This window comes from Scyliorhinus canicula, chromosome 17 (assembly GCF_902713615.1).
Source record: "Scyliorhinus canicula chromosome 17, sScyCan1.1, whole genome shotgun sequence".
Taxonomy (NCBI): domain Eukaryota; kingdom Metazoa; phylum Chordata; class Chondrichthyes; order Carcharhiniformes; family Scyliorhinidae; genus Scyliorhinus; species Scyliorhinus canicula.
Window position 1 is genome coordinate 361,115 of NC_052162.1, and position 15,888 is coordinate 377,002.

Sequence of the window (15,888 nt, forward strand, 5' to 3'; positions counted from 1 at the left end):
TGTATGGCCCACACTGCAGGGGGTCGTTGTCCCGCTTAAGAATCAGGGAGATCAGCGCCCAAGACATCGTCGGGGGTAAAGCCCCCCCTTCCCTTGCCTCGTTAAAAGTCCTAACCAACCTGGGGACCCAACAGGTCTGCATACTTCTTGTAAAATTCAGCCGGGAACCCATCCGGACCCGGCGCCTTCTCCGACTGCATGCTCCCTATCCCTTTGACCAGCTCAACCGGCGCCCCCAGTCCCTCCACCTGTCCCTCCTCCACCCTCGGGAATCGCAGCCTGTCCAAAAAGCACCCCATCCCCCCCCTCCTCCGCCGGGGGTTCCTACCGATTCAGTTTCTCATAAAAGTCCCTGAAGACCCCATTAATGTCTACCCCCCTTCGCACCACATTTCCTCCCCGATCCTTAACTCCACCAATCTCCCTAGCCGCATCCCGCTTATGGAGCTGGTGTGCCAGCATCCTGCTCGCCTTCTCCCCATATTCATACACCACACCCTGTGCCTTCCTCCACTGAGTTTCCGCCTTTCTGGTGGTCAACAAGTCGAACTCAGCCTGAAGGCTGCGCCGCTCCCTCAGCAGTCCCTCCTCCGGGGCCTCCGCGTATCTCCTGTCCACCCTCACCATCTCCCCCACCAATCTCTCCCTCTCTCTCTGCTCCCTTCCCTCCCGGTACGCTCGAATGGATATCAACTCCCCCCTAACCACCGCCTTCAGCGCCTCCCAAACCGTCCCCACTCGGACCTCCCCATTGTCATTGGCCTCCAGGTACCTCTCGATACATCCTCGAACCCGCCCCCTCACCACCTCGTCCGCCAGCAACCCCACCTCCAAGCGCCAAAGCGGGCGCTGGTCCCTCTCCTCCCCCAGCCCGAGGTCCACCCAGTGCGGGGCATGGTCGGAAATGGCTATCGCCGAGTACTCAGCATCCTCCACCCTCACAATCAGCGCCCTACTCATAACGAAGAAGTCGATCCGGGAATAGGCCTTATGCACATGGGAGAAGTATGAAAATTCCCTGGCCCTCGGCCTCGCAAACCTCCATTGATCCACCCCTCCCATCTGAATTACAGATTAGTTAACCTGGCATCAGTAGTGGGTACGATGCTAGAGTCGATTATAAAATAGTGCTAACAGATCATTTGGAAAGCATTAACCAGATTGGGCAAAGCCAGCTTGGGTTTCTGGGAGGCTAATCATGCTTAACAAATCTACTGGAGTTTTTTGAGGATGTAACTTGTAGAATAGATGAGGGAGAACCAGTGGATGTGGTGTGTTGGACTTTCAGAAGCCTTTCATAAGAGATTGGTAAGCAAAACTAAAGCAAATGGGATAGAGGGTAATGTATTGGCACAGATTGAGAATTTGTTGGCAGACAAGAAACAGAGATTGGCAGGGTTTAGTGCTTGGGCCCCAGCTGTTAATGATACATATAAATGACCTGGACAAGGGAACCAAATGTAATATTTCCACATTTGCTGACGACGCAAAACTGGTCTGAATTGTGAGGAGGGTGTTAAGAGGCTGCAAGGTGAATTGGACAAGTTGAGTGAGTGGGCAAACACAGCAGATGCAGTACAATGTGGATGAACGTGAAGTTATCCACAGAAAGGACGAGTATTATTTAAATGGTGATATATTGGGAATTGTGGATATACAAAGGGATCTGGGTGTCCTTGTACACCAGTCACTGAAAGTGGAGAGGCAGGTGCAGCAAGCAATTTGGAAGGCAAATTGTATGTTGGCCTTCATTGCAAGAGGTTTTGAGTTCATAAATAGAGATATCTTACTGCAGTTATACAGGGACCTGATGAGGCCATTCCTGAGGTGTTGTGTGCAGTTTTGGTCTCCCTTCCTCAGAAAGGATACACTTGCCATAGAGGGAGTGCAGCGGAGGTTCACAAGATTGATACCGGGGTTGGCGGGATTGTCCTACAAGGAGAGATTGGTTTGACTGGGCCTGTACTCACTACAGCTTTGACTGGGCCTGTACTCACTACAGCTTTGACTGGGCCTGTACTCACTACAGCTTTGACTGGGCCTGTACTCACTACAGCTTTGACTGGGCCTGTACTCACTACAGCTTTGACTGGGCCTGTACTCACTACAGCTTTGACTGGGCCTGTACTCACTACAGCTTTGAAGGATGAGATACCTGATTGAAATGTATAAAATTCTAACAGGGCCAGACAGACTAGATGCAGGGAAGATGTTTTCCCTGATTGGGGAATCTAGAACCAGGTACACAGTCTCAGGCCATGGGGTAGACCATTTAGGACTGAGATGAGGAAAAGTTTCTTCACTCAGAGGATGGTGAACCTGTGGAGTTCTCCGCTACAGAAGCCTGTGGAGGCCGAGTCACTGAATGGATTCAAGAAAGAGATAGATAATTGTTTAGATTTTAATGGCATCAAGGGGTTAGGTGGAGAAAGTGGGAATATGGCATTGAGAAAGATCATCAGCCATGATCAGAAAATGTTCGAATCTCTATAGTGCAAAAGGAGGCGATTCGTCCCATTGAGTCTGCACTGGCCTTTCAAAAGAGCACCCTACCTAAGCCTCTACCCTATCCTTGTAACCCAGTATCCCCACCTAACCTGTTAGACACAAAGGGGCAATTAATGAATGGCGGAGCAGTCTCGAAGGGCCGAATGGCCCACTTTTACTCCTAGTTTCTATGCAAGTCTCTCTTGATATGTTGATACACAGTGTGATGCCCAATACAATTTCTGGTGTGTGAAATGTTTAAATCGATTTCTTGCACAGACAGCTGCGCTGAGAGCTGTGGGTAATATTGTAACTGGCACCGATGAGCAGACGCAAATCATATTGAACTGTGACGTACTCTCCCACTTCCCAAACCTACTGAGCCACCCAAAGGAAAAGATCAACAAGGTAACTCAAACCGCAAGTTTCTTTGTAGACACACTGCTGTTCCGTGACACACACAACCCCAGCATGTCCCCCGTCGCTCCCTCCCCCCAACCCGGGTCTGGCCAACATCCCTACCCGGGTCAGGCCCACGTCCCAGCCCGGGTCTGACCCACATCACCTACCCGGGTCTGGCCCACATCCCAATCCGGGTCTGACCCACGTCCCAGCCCGGGTCTGACCCACATCCCTACCCGGGTCTGGCCCACATCCCAATCCGGGTCTGACCCACGTCCCAGCCCGGGTCTGACCCACATCCCTACCCGGGTCTGGCCCACGTCCCAGCCCGGGTCTGGCCCACATCCCAATCCGGGTCTGGCCCACATCCCAATCCGGGTCTGACCCACGTCCCAGCCCGGGTCTGACCCACATCCCTACCCGGGTCTGGCCCACGTCCCAGCCCGGGTCTGGCCCACGTCCCTACCCGGGTCTGACCCACATCCCTACCCGGGTCTGGCCCACGTCCCAGCCCGGGTCTGGCCCACATCCCTATCCGGGTCTGACCCACATCCCAGCCCGGGTCTGGCCCACATCCCTATCCGGGTCTGACCCACATCCCTACCCGGGTCTGACCCACATCCCTACCCGGGTCCAACCCACGTCCCTACCCGGGTCTGGCCCACGTCCCTACCTGGGTCTGGCCCACATCCCAATCCGGGTCTGGCCCACGTCCCTACCCGGGTCTGACCAACATCCCAGCCCGGGTCTGGCCCACGTCCCTACCCGGGTCTGACCAACATCCCAGCCCGGGTCTGGCCCACGTCCCAGCCCGAGTCTGGCCCACATCCCAATCCGGGTCTGACCCACGTCCCAGTCCGGGTCTGGCCCACATCCCAATCCGGGTCTGACCCACGTCCCTACCCGGGTCTGACCCACATCCCAGCCCGGGTCTGGCCCACGTCCCTACCCGGGTCTGACCCACGTCCCAGTCCGGGTCTGGCCCACATCCCAATCCGGGTCTGGCCCACGTCCCTACCCGGGTCTGACCCACGTCCCTACCCGGGTCTGACCCACGTCCCTACCCGGGTCTGACCCACGTCCCTACCCGGGTCTGACCCACGTCCCTACCCGGGTCTGACCCACGTCCCTACCCGGGTCTGATCCACGTCACTACCCGGGTCTGACCCACGTCCCAACCCGGGTCTGGCCCACGTCCCTACCCGGGTCTGACCCACGTCCCTACCCGGGTCTGACCCACGTCCCTACCCGGGTCTGACCCACGTCCCTACCCGGGTCTGACCCACGTCCCTACCCGGGTCTGACCCACGTCCCTACCCGGGTCTGACCCACGTCACAGCCCGGGTCTGGCCCACGTCCCAGCCCGGGTCTGACCCACATCCCAGCCCGGGTCTGACCCACGTCCCAGCCCGAGTCTGGCCCACATCCCAATCCGGGTCTGGCCCACGTCCCAGCCCGGGTCTGACCCACGTCCCTACCCGGGTCTGACCCACATCCCTACCCGGGTCTGACCCACATCCCAGCCCGGGTCTGGCCCACGTCCCAGCCCGGGTCTGACCCACATCCCAGCCCGGGTCTGACCCACATCCCTACCCGGGTCTGACCCACGTCCCAGCCCGGGTCTGGCCCACGTCCCTACCCGGGTCTGACCCACGTCCCTACCCGGGTCTGACCCACATCCCTACCCGGGCCTGACCCACGTCCCAGCTCGGGTCTGGCCCACGTCCCTACCCGGGTCTGACCCACGTCCCTACCCGGGTCTGACCCACATCCCTACCCGGGCCTGACCCACGTCCCAGCCCGGGTCTGACCCACATCCCTACCCGGGTCTGACCCATGTCCCTACCCGGGTCTGACCCACATCCCTACCCGGGTCTGACCCACGTCCCAGCCCGGGTCTGACCCACATCCCTACCCGGGTCTGGCCCACATCCCAATCCGGGTCTGGCCCACATCCCAGCCCGGGTCTGGCCCACGTCCCAGCCCGGGTCTGGCCCACGTCCCTATCCGGGTCTGACCCACGTCCCAGCCCGGGTCTGGCCCACATCCCAATCCGGGTCTGGCCCACGTCCCAGTCCGGGTCTGGCCCACATCCCTATCCGGGTCTGGCCCACGTCCCTACCCGGGTCTGACCCACGTCCCTATCCGGGTCTGACCCACATCCCTACCCGGGTCAGACCCAGATCCCAGCCCGGGTCAAACCCACGTCCCAGCCCGGGTCTGGCACACATCCCAATCCGGGTCTGACCCACATCCCAGCCGGGGTCTGGCCCACGTCCCTACCCGGGTCTGACCCACGTCCCAGCCCGAGCCTGGCCCACATCCCAATCCGGGTCTGACCCACGTCCCAGCCGGGGTCTGGCCCACGTCCCTACCCGGGTCTGACCCACGTCCCTACCCGGGTCTGACCCACGTCCCTACCCGGGTCTGGCCCACATCCCAATCCGGGTCTGACCCACGTCCCAGCCCGGGTCTGACCCACGTCCCTATCCGGGTCTGACCCACATCCCTACCCGGGTCTGACCCACATCCCTACCCGGGTCAGACCCAGATCCCAGCCCGGGTCAAACCCACGTCCCAACCCGGGTCTGGCCCACATCCCAATCCGGGTCTGACCCACGTCCCAGCCCGGGTCTGGCCCACATCCCAATCCGGGTCTGACCCACGTCCCAGCCGGGGTCTGGCCCACGTCCCTACCCGGGACCGGTTCGTGATGCCGTCGTCTCCACCCGGGAGCCTGTGCTATCCACCTTCCCACGTCCCTGGGGACTGGCCCATGCCTCACCCAGCTCACTGTTAGTACCAAATATTTGCTTAATAGTTTGTTTTGCTTTGAACTCAGATGAAGTAAGCCTTTCAATTTCTGATGTTTAAAAATCTAATATTTATCATTTGCTCTGGCATTGGGCAATATTTGGTGTAATGTGATCCAATTGTTACAGACTATAAATTGTGACAATGTTGTGTGCAGGAAGCAGTGTGGTTCCTGTCCAATGTCACTGCTGGAAACCAGCAGCAAGTGCAATCAGTCATCGATGCCGGGCTCATTCCCATGATCGTCCATCATCTCACCAAAGTAAGTACACTTCCTGCTCTCTTCACTGTTAACCAGCACCACTATCATTGGTTCTTAACTAAACATTTAGACCCCTTGACATTAATGGGGCTGGTATCCTGCAAATAGCACCTGCTCTTCGGCAGCCCCTCAGGGTCAAGGTTGACTTACTTCCATTCTGGGGAGATGGGTTCTGCGGTTTCTCAATAGTCCAATCCTGGGCCCACAGACTGTGCCACAGGTCAGGTGGGTGGTTTGATGAGGTGGGTGGGTGGGACGCTCTGGATTCCGGGCTCTTCTTCCGCTGATTACACTTGGCCTCCGCGTGCTCCATCCTGGCCTCCGCGTGCTCCATCCTGGCCTCCGCGTGCTCCATCCTGGCCTCCGCGTGCTCCATCCTGGCCTCCGCGTGCTCCATCCTGGCCTCCGCGTGCTCCATCCTGGCCTCCGCGTGCTCCATCCTGGCCTCCGCGTGCTCCATCCTGGCCTCCTCGTGCTCCATCCTGGCCTCCGCGTGCTCCATCCTGGCCTCCGCGTGCTCCATCCTGGCCTCCGCGTGCTCCATCCTGGTCTCCGCGTGCTCCATCCTGGCCTCCGCGTGCTCCATCCTGGCCTCTGCGTGCTCCATCCTGGCCTCCGCGTGCTCCATCCTGGCCTCCGCGTGCTCCATCCTGGCCTCCTCGTGCTCCATCCTGGCCTCCGCGTGCTCCATCCTGGCCTCCGCGTGCTCCATCCTGGCCTCCGCGTGCTCCATCCTGGCCTCCGCGTGCTCCATCCTGGCCTCCGCGTGCTCCATCCTGGCCTCCGCGTGCTCCATCCTGGCCTCCGCGTGCTCCATCCTGGCCTCCGCGTGCTCCATCCTGGCCTCCGCGTGCTCCATCCTGGCCTCCGCGTGCTCCATCCTGACCTCCGCGTGCTCCATCCTGGCCTCCGCGTGCTCCATCCTGGCCTCCGCGTGCCCCATCCTGGCCTCCGCGTGCTCCATCCTGGCCTCCGCGTGCTCCATCCTGGCCTCCGCGTGCTCCATCCTGGCCTCCGCGTGCTCCATCCTGGCCTCCGCGTGCTTCATCCTGTGTACACTCGAGGTGATTGGTGCCTTCGCAGATGCTTCCAGTTTGTGCGTTCTAAGGCAAGTGATTCCCACGTGTCGATGGGGATGTTGCATTTATTTAAGGAGGCTTTCAGAGTGTCCTTGTTTGCGTTTCCTCTGCCCTCCTAGTGATCGCTTGCCATTGGGGAGCTTGGAGGAGAACACTTGTTTTGGGAGTCTTGTGTCGTGCATGTGACCCGCCCATCGCAGCTGGCCGAGCATGACCAGCGCCTCGATACTGGGGAAATTGGCCTGGGAGAGGACGCTCACATTGGTACGCCTATCCTGCCAGTGAATTTGCAGGATTTTGTGGAGGCAGCGTTGCCGATTTGAGGTGTCTGCTGTACATTGTCCATGTTTCCGATGCATACAGGAGGGCGGGGACCACGGCTGCTCTGTAGATTATGAACTTGGTGCTGGGTCTGTCTTAGATTACTTTGTTCCCCAGGTGCCCGAAGTCTGCACTGGCGCATTGGAGTCCATGGGCAGCACGGTAGCACAGTGGTTAGCACTGTTGCTTCACAGCTCCAGGGTCCCAGGTTCGATTCCCGGCTTGGGTCACTGTCTGTGCGGAGTCTGCACGTTCTCACCGTGTCTACGTGGGTTTCCTCTGGGTGCTCCGGTTTAAGAACATAAGAACTAGGAGCAGGAGTAGGCCATCTGGCCCCTCGAGCCTGCTCCGCCATTCAATTAGATCATGGCTGATCTTTTGTGGACTCAGCTCCACTTTCCGGCCCGAACACCATAACCCTTAATCCCTTTATTCTTCAAAAAACTATCTATCTTTACCTTAAAAACATGTAATGAAGGAGCCTCAACTGCTTCACTGGGCAAGGAATTCCATAGATTCACAACCCTTTGGGTGAAGAAGTTCCTCCTAAACTCAGTCCTAAATCTACTTCCCCTTATTTTGAGGCTATGTCCCCTAGTTCTGCTGTCACCCGCCAGTGGAAACAACCTGCCCGCATCTATCCTATCTATTCCCTTCATAATTTTAAATGTTTCTATACGATCCCCCCTCATCCTTCTAAATTCCAACGAGTACAGTCCCAGTCTACTCAACCTCTCCTCATAATCCAACCCCTTCAACTCTGGGATTAACCTAGTGAATCTCCTCTGCACACCCTCCAGCGCCAGTACGTCCTTTCTCAAGTAAGGAGACCAAAACTGAACACAATACTCCAGGTGTGGCCGCACTAACACCTTATACAATTGCAACATAACCTCCCTTGTCTTAAACTCCATCCCTCTAGCAATGAAGGACAAAATTCCATTTGCCTTCTTAATCACCTGTTGCACTTGTAAACCAACCTTCTGTGACTCAGCATCTTCCCTATTACCGAAGTTAAACTCACTGGCCTATAATTTCCTGCTTTCTGCCTACCTCCTTTTTTAAACAGTGGAGTCACGTTTGCTAATTTCCAATCCACTGGGACCACCCCAGAGCCTAGTGAATTTCGGTAAATTATCATTAGTGCATCTGCAATTTCCCTAGCCATCTCTTTTAGCACTCTGGGATGCATTCCATCAGGGCCAGGAGACTTGTCTACCTTTAGCCCCATTAGCTTGACCATCACTCCCTCCTTAGTGATAACAATCCGCTCAAGGTCCTCACCTGTCATAGCCTCATTTCTATCAGTCGCTGGCATGTTATTTGTGTCTTCCACTGTGAAGACCGACCCAAAAAACCTGTTCAGTTCCTCAGCCATTTCCTCATTTCCCATTATTAAAACTCCCTTCTCATCCTCTAAAGGACCAATATTTACCTTAGCCACTCTTTTTTGTCTTATATATTTGTAAAAACCTTTACTGTCTGTTTTTATATTCTGAGCAAGTTTACTCTCATACTCTATCTTACTCTTCTTTATAGCTTTTTTAGTAGCTTTCTGTTGCCCCCTAAAGATTCCCAGTCCTCTAGTCTCCCACCAATCTTTGCCACTTTATATGCTTTTTCCTTCAATTTGATACTCTCCCTTATTTCCTTAGATATCCACGGTCGATTTTCCCTCTTTCTTCCGTCCTTACTTTTTGTTGGTATAAACCTTTGCTGAGCATTGTGAAAAATCGCTTGGAAGGTTCTCCACTGTTCCTCAACTGTTCCACCATAAAGTCTTAGCTCCCAGTCTACCTTAGCTAGTTCTTCTCTCATCCCCTTGTAATCTCCTTTGTTTAAACACAAAACACTAGTATTTGATTTTACTTTCCACCCTCCATCTGTATTTTAAATTCCACCATATTGTGATCGCTCCTTCCGAGAGGATCCCTAACTATGAGATCATGAATCAATCCTGTCTCATTACACAGGACAAGATCTAGGACCGCTTGTTCCCTCGTAGGTTCCATTACATACTGTTCTAGGAAACTATCGCGGATACATTCTATAAACTCCTCCTCAAGGTTGCCTTGACCGACCTGGTTAAACCAATCGACATGTAGATTAAAATCCCCCATGATAACTGCTGTACCATTTCTACATGCATCAGTTATTTCTTTGTTTATTGCCTGCCCCACCATATCGTTACTATTTGGTGGCCGATAGACTACTCCTATCAGTGACTTTTTCGCCTTACTATTCCTGATTTCCACCCAAATGGATTCAACCTTATCCTCCATAGCGCCGATGTCATCCCTTACTATTGCCCGGATGTCATCCTCCCACGTTGTCAGTTTCCTCCCACAAGTCCTGAAAGATGTGCTGTTAGCTGAATTGGACATTCTGGATTCTCCCTCTGTGTACCCGAACAGGCGCTGGAATGTGGCGACTAGGGGATTTTCGCAGTAACTTCATTGCAGCGATAATGTAAGCCTACTTGTGACAATAAAGACTATATTTGAAAAAAATGTTGGATTTTGTTGTCAGTATCTGCTCGCACCGAGAGGAGGCTCCCGAGGTTTGGGAGATGATCCATGTTGTCCAGGGGCTCACCGTGGATCTTGATGGTTGGAGGGCAGTTTTGTGCGGCAGGAGTGGGCTGGGAGAGAACCTTTGTTTTCCAGATGTTTAGTCTGACGCCCATTCTCTCAGATGTCTTGGTGAATGTGTTGACGATGGTTTGTAGCTCGGCCTCTGAGCTTGTGCACGCACAGGTGTCATCTGTATTCTGCAGCTCAATGACAGAGGTTGGGGTGGTCTTGGTCCTGACCTGGAGGTGTCGGAGGTTGGAAAGTTTCCCGTTTGTCCGGTAGGTTAGCTCCACTCCAGTGGGGAGTTTCAGAGTGACGCTGTGGAGTGTTGCTGCGAGAAAGATGGAGAGAGTGTTGGTGTGATGACGCAGCCCCTGTTTGACCCCAGTTTGCTCACGTATCGAGTCTGTGGTCATTTTGTTAGTGAGGATCACGGCTTACACGTCATGGTGCAGGAGAAGAATCATGACAAATTTCTATGTGCAGCTGAATTTGAGGAGGACGGTCCACAATCCCTCACAGTTGACAGAGTCGAAAGCCTTTGCGAGATCCCCATGTACAGAGGTTGATGCGCGCTGAAGATCATGTCCATTGAGCCTCTTGTTGGGCAGAAGCTTCACTGAAACTCAGGGAGGAGCTCCTCAGCCACTGGGAGGAGGTGGTTGAGGAATATTCTCACGATAGTCTTACCGTGGCGGAGAGCAGGGAAATCCCTCTGCAATTTGTGCAGTCGGACCTGTCTCCCTTTTTGAAGATGGTCGCAATTAAGGCGTCTCTGAGATGACCCGGCATGCTCTCTTCCTTCCAGAGAAGAGTGATGAGGTTGTGGATTCTTATCATGTGTGCATCTCCACACCGTTTTAATACTTCTGTGGGGATTCCACCTGCGTCAGAGGCATTGATGTTCTTCAGCTGTCGAATGGCTTTTCTGACCTCACAGCAATCTGTGGTTGTGCTAAGATGGTGGAGGATAGCGTGTTGTGGGTGGTGTCGAGGACGATTGATTCGAAGGTTGAGGAGGTCCTCGAAGAGCTCTCTCCAGCGGCTGTTGACTGCCTCTGTCTTTGATGAGCACCTCTCCATTTTTGGCTCTTAGTGGGGTGGGTCCCTGGGTACTCGGACAGTACTCGGTTTTAGTTGCGCTGAAGAAACCACGCGCATCGTGGTTGTCAGCGAGTTGCTGCGTCTCCTGTGTTCTTTCCACCCACCATCTGTTCTTTAGGTCGTGAGTTCTTTGTTGCTCCTCGGCCCTCAGTTGCCTGTTGGCTTGTTTCCTCTCACTCAAGTTTGGTGAAGCTGCCAGTTCAGGAATGCCTTGCGCTGTCGTCAGCTTCTTTCCCTTTTAAGAGTTCAGGTCATGGAGCAACCATGCTGCTAACGTTTGGTACAAACTTCCTGTAAAATTCACTCGTGCCCAGAAATCGTAAAACTTTCCTTTTCGTTGACGACACTAGGAATTCTATAAATGCCTTTATTTTTGCATCTCGTGGGGCCATCTGTTCATGTCCAACTATACGACCTAAATATATGACTTGTACTTTTGCAAATTTACTTTTAGCCAAAATAAGTACCAAATTATCAATGTACACAGCAGTTTAATAATCATATTAGGCAGTCTCTAGAAAGTTGCTGCTGTATTTTTCATCCCAAACAGCATTGAACTGATTAGTCGGTTCGGTGTTACATAAACTGAAACCCCTTCACCCTTTCCGAGGGAGAGGTACAAAACTGAAACCCCTTCACCCTTTCCGAGGGAGAGGTACAAAAACTGAAACCCCTTCACCCTTTCCGAGGGAGATGTACAAAACTGAAACCCCTTCACCCTTTCCGAGGGAGATGTACAAAACTGAAACCCCTTCACCCTTTCCGAGAGAGGTACTTGCCAATATCCTTTCAACTCTGAAGAAGAGTCATATGGATTTGAAACGTTAACTCTATTTTATCTCTCCACAGATGCTGCCAGACCTGCTGAGCCTTTCCAGCATTTTCTGTTTTGGCGTCCTTTTAGCAAGTCAGTCTTTGTAATGAACTTTGACTGTCCCACTTTCTCAATGTAGTCCTCCAGCTGAAGAATAGGGAACAAATCCATTTTTGTTACTGCATTCATCTTTTGATAGTCCACACACAGGGCGCGATTCTCCGCTGCCCACGACGAGTCGGAGAATAGCGGGAGGGCCCTCCCGACAAATTTCACGGCCTCCCGCTATTCTCCCCCCCCCCCCCCCCCCCCCCCCTCCAGCCGCCCCCCGACACTAATCGATGCTCGCCGTTTTTTACGGCGAACAGCGATTCTCCGCAGGCCGATGGGCCGAATACCGCAGAGTTTACGGCCGTTTTCACGGCCGCGATCACACCTGCTTTCAGCGTTCGTGAAAATGGCCGCAAAGTGCCCGTCCCGGACAACCATGGCACCATGGTGCGGCCATGCCAAGGGTGGCATGCGCCTGCGATCGGTGGGCACCGATCGCGGGCAGCGGGTCCGATACCCGCGCACTATTTGTTCTTCCACCGCCCCGCAGGATCAGCCCGCAGGGCAGCTGAGGGGCATGACGGCCCGCGCATGCACGGGTTTGACGCGTCTGCGTGATGACGTCATCCACGCATGCACGGGTTGGAGCCGTCCAACCCGCGCATGCACAGCTGACGTCATCGTGCGCGTGAGCCACCGTGACTCTTGGCGGGCGGAGTTAGCGATGTTCGCTAACTCCGCGTCGCCGTGATTCCCCCAGCCCCGATACTAGCCCCGCCCGGGGGGGAGAATCGGATCCCGGGACGGAGCTCCAAGGCTGGCGTGAAACACGGCCAGTTTCACGCCAGCCTTCACGGCACGCCAGATTTGCGGAGAATCGTGCCCACAGTCTTTGTGTTCCATCTGGCTTCAGCACTATCACAATCGTCGAATTCCAATTCCTACTACTCAATTCAATAATGCAATTTTTGACTATACATTCAATTTCTGTTTGCACCTTCAAAGAAGAAATAATTCAGACGCAGCGATAGTATGTTCAGCGGTCGGTACCACAGTGGTTAGCACTGTTGCTTCAGAGGGCCAGGGTCTCAGGTTCGATTCCCGCTTGGGTCACTGTCTGTGCGGAGTCCACACGTTCTCCCCGTGTCTGCGTGGGTTTCCTCCGGGTGCTCCGGTTTCCTCCCATAAGTCCCAAAAGACGTGCTGTTAGGTGATTGGACATTCTAAATTCTCCCTCAGTGTACCCGAACAGGTGCCGGAATGTGGCGACTAGGGGATTTTCACAGTACCTTCATTGCAGTGTTAATGTAAGCATACTTGTGACAATAAAGATTATTATTATTATCAGTCCCTTAAAAGAGATAGATTGGGTCAACAAACAGATGACCAAAGAGATTTAAAAGTATGTGTATGACAGATGCCAGATCGAAAATACATTTGAAAACCAAGCAAATAAGAGAAACAGAGAGGGAGTATGAGAAGAGATTGGCAGCCAAAAATAAAATGGAATCCCAATGTCTACTATTGGCATAAGAATGGTAAAAAGGTGATAAAAAGAAATTGAGACGATTAGGGACCAAAAAGGACAGTTATGCTTTGAGGCAGAGTGCGTTGCTGAGGTATTAAATTGCATCTGTCTTTACCAAGGCCATCGGAAAAGAGGAGGTCATTCAGACATCAATAGGGTTTATAAGTGCATAAATCAATGAAGGTGGCAGGACAGGTTTGAGAGAACGGTTCTTAAAGCAGATAGTACCCTGGGAGTTATTAATAGGGCAGATAGTACCCTGGGAGTTATTAATAGGGCAGATAGTACCCTGGGAGTTATTAATAGGGCAGATAGTACCCTGGGAGCTATTAATAGGGCAGATAGTACCCTGGGAGTTATTAATAGGGCAGATAGTACCCTGGGAGTTATTAATAGGGGCAGAGAGTACCCTGGGAGATATTAATAGGGGCAGAGAGTACCCTGGGAGTTATTAATAGGGCAGATAGTACCCTGGGAGTTATTAATAGGGCAGAGAGTACCCTGGGAGTTATTAATAGGGGCAGAGAGTTCCCTGGGAGTTATTAATAGGGCAGATAGTACCCTGGGAGTTATTAATAGGGCAGAGAGTACCCTGGGAGTTATTAATAGGGGCAGAGAGTACCCTGGGAGTTATTAATAGGGCAGAGAGTACCCTGGGAGTTATTAATAGGGCAGAGAGTACCCTGGGAGTTATTAATAGGGCAGAGAGTACCCTGGGAGTTATTAATAGGGCAGAGAGTACCCTGGGAGTTATTAATAGGGCAGAGAGTACCCTGGGAGTTATTAATAGGGCAGAGAGTACCCTGGGAGTTATTAATAGGGCAGATAGTACCCTGGGAGTTATTAATAGGGCAGAGAGTACCCTGGGAGTTATTAATAGGGCAGAGAGTACCCTGGGAGTTATTAATAGGGCAGAGAGTACCCTGGGAGTTATTAATAGGGCAGAGAGTACCCTGGGAGTTATTAATAGGGGCAGAGAGTACCCTGGGAGTTATTAATAGGGCAGAGAGTACCCTGGAAGTTATTAATAGGGGCAGAGAGTTCCCTGGGAGTTATTAATAGGGCAGAGAGTACCCTGGGAGTTATTAATAGGGCAGATAGTACCCTGGGAGTTATTAATAGGGGCAGAGAGTACCCTGGGAGTTATTAATAGGGCAGAGAGTACCCTGGGAGTTATTAATAGGGGCAGTGAGTACCCTGGGAGTTATTAATAGGGCAGAGAGTACAAGAGCAAGGAGGTTATATTGAACTTTTATAAGACACTGGTTTGATCTCAGCAAGAAAATTGCATCACAAGTTCTGGGTATCGCATTATAAGAAGGATGCTAAAGCTTTGTAAAGAGTACAAAAACGATTCATGAGAATGGTTCCAGAGGCATTTTCTAGAGAGATTGAAGGGATGATTACCGAAATTCATATGGGGAGGGTAGTGGCCAGAATTAGAAAGGTGCTACTACAGAGAGGAAGGCAGGCAGAGAGTTTGGGTCTTCCGAACTGATGTCTTATTACTGGGCGGCGAATGTGGAGAAGGTGCGGAGCTGGGTAAGAGGGGCTGATTCCCAGTGGATCAGAATGGAGGAGAGTTTGTGTAAGGGGTCGGGATTGAAGGCGCTAGCAACAGCGCCGCTCCCGATGGCCCCTGGGAAATACTCAGGGTGCCCGGTAATAATAGCGTCATTGAGAATTTGGAGGAAGTTTCGCCGGGTTGGGGGCAGGGTCAAGGGAAATGACAATTCGGGGAACCACAGATTTGGCCAGGGATGTGGGATGGAAATTTTCAGAGATGGGAGGAGATGAGGATTAAGACACTAAAAGATTTGTTTCTTGGGGATCGGTTTGCAGGATTGAAGGAGCTGGGAGCAAAGTATAGGCTGGAACAGGGGGAAATGTTTAGATACATGCAGGTTTGTGATATTGCCAGAAAGGAGATAATAATAACGTTTATTGTCAGAAGTAGGTTTCAATAAAGTTACTGTGAAAAGTCCCTCGTCGCCACATTCTGGCGCCTGTTCAGGGAGGCCGGTACGGGAATTGAACCCGCGCTGCAACCTTGTTCTGCATTACACGCCAGCTGTTTCGCCCATTATGCTAAACCAGCCCCTCTGTGCTAAACCAGAAGATACAGAACTTCTTGGAGGAGCTGGCCTCCACATTGCTGGAGGAGGTGCTGACGACTGGGGGGGACTGGAGAAGGGGGTAGTGTCAGCGCTTTACGGGACTATTTTCAAAGAGGAGAAGGCGCCATTGGAAGGGATCAAGGCAAAGTGGGCGGAAGAGTTGGGAAAGGGTATGGAGGAGGGGTTCTGGTGTGAGGTGCTCCAGAGGGTGAATGCCTCCACCTCGTGCGCGAGGTTGGGGCTGATACAGCTGAAGGTGGTGTATTGAGCACACTTTACAAGGGCGAGAATGAGCCGGCTCTTTGAGGGGTTAGAAGATGTGTGTGAACGTTGCGG

The 15,888-nt window shown here is 53.1% G+C and overlaps 1 protein-coding gene across 3 annotated transcripts in view; it reads left to right on the forward strand.

Moving 5' to 3' along the window:
- The window catches only part of LOC119952010 (importin subunit alpha-4-like), a 128,312-nt gene that overhangs the window by 12,663 nt on the left and 99,761 nt on the right, over positions 1-15,888 (forward strand). For all 3 annotated transcript variants that reach the window (XM_038775471.1, XM_038775469.1, XM_038775468.1), the window contains exons 4-5: positions 2,767-2,895; positions 5,861-5,965. In XM_038775471.1, coding sequence (XP_038631399.1) covers positions 2,767-2,895; positions 5,861-5,965 — 234 coding nt within the window. The remainder of the gene's footprint in view (positions 1-2,766; positions 2,896-5,860; positions 5,966-15,888) is intronic.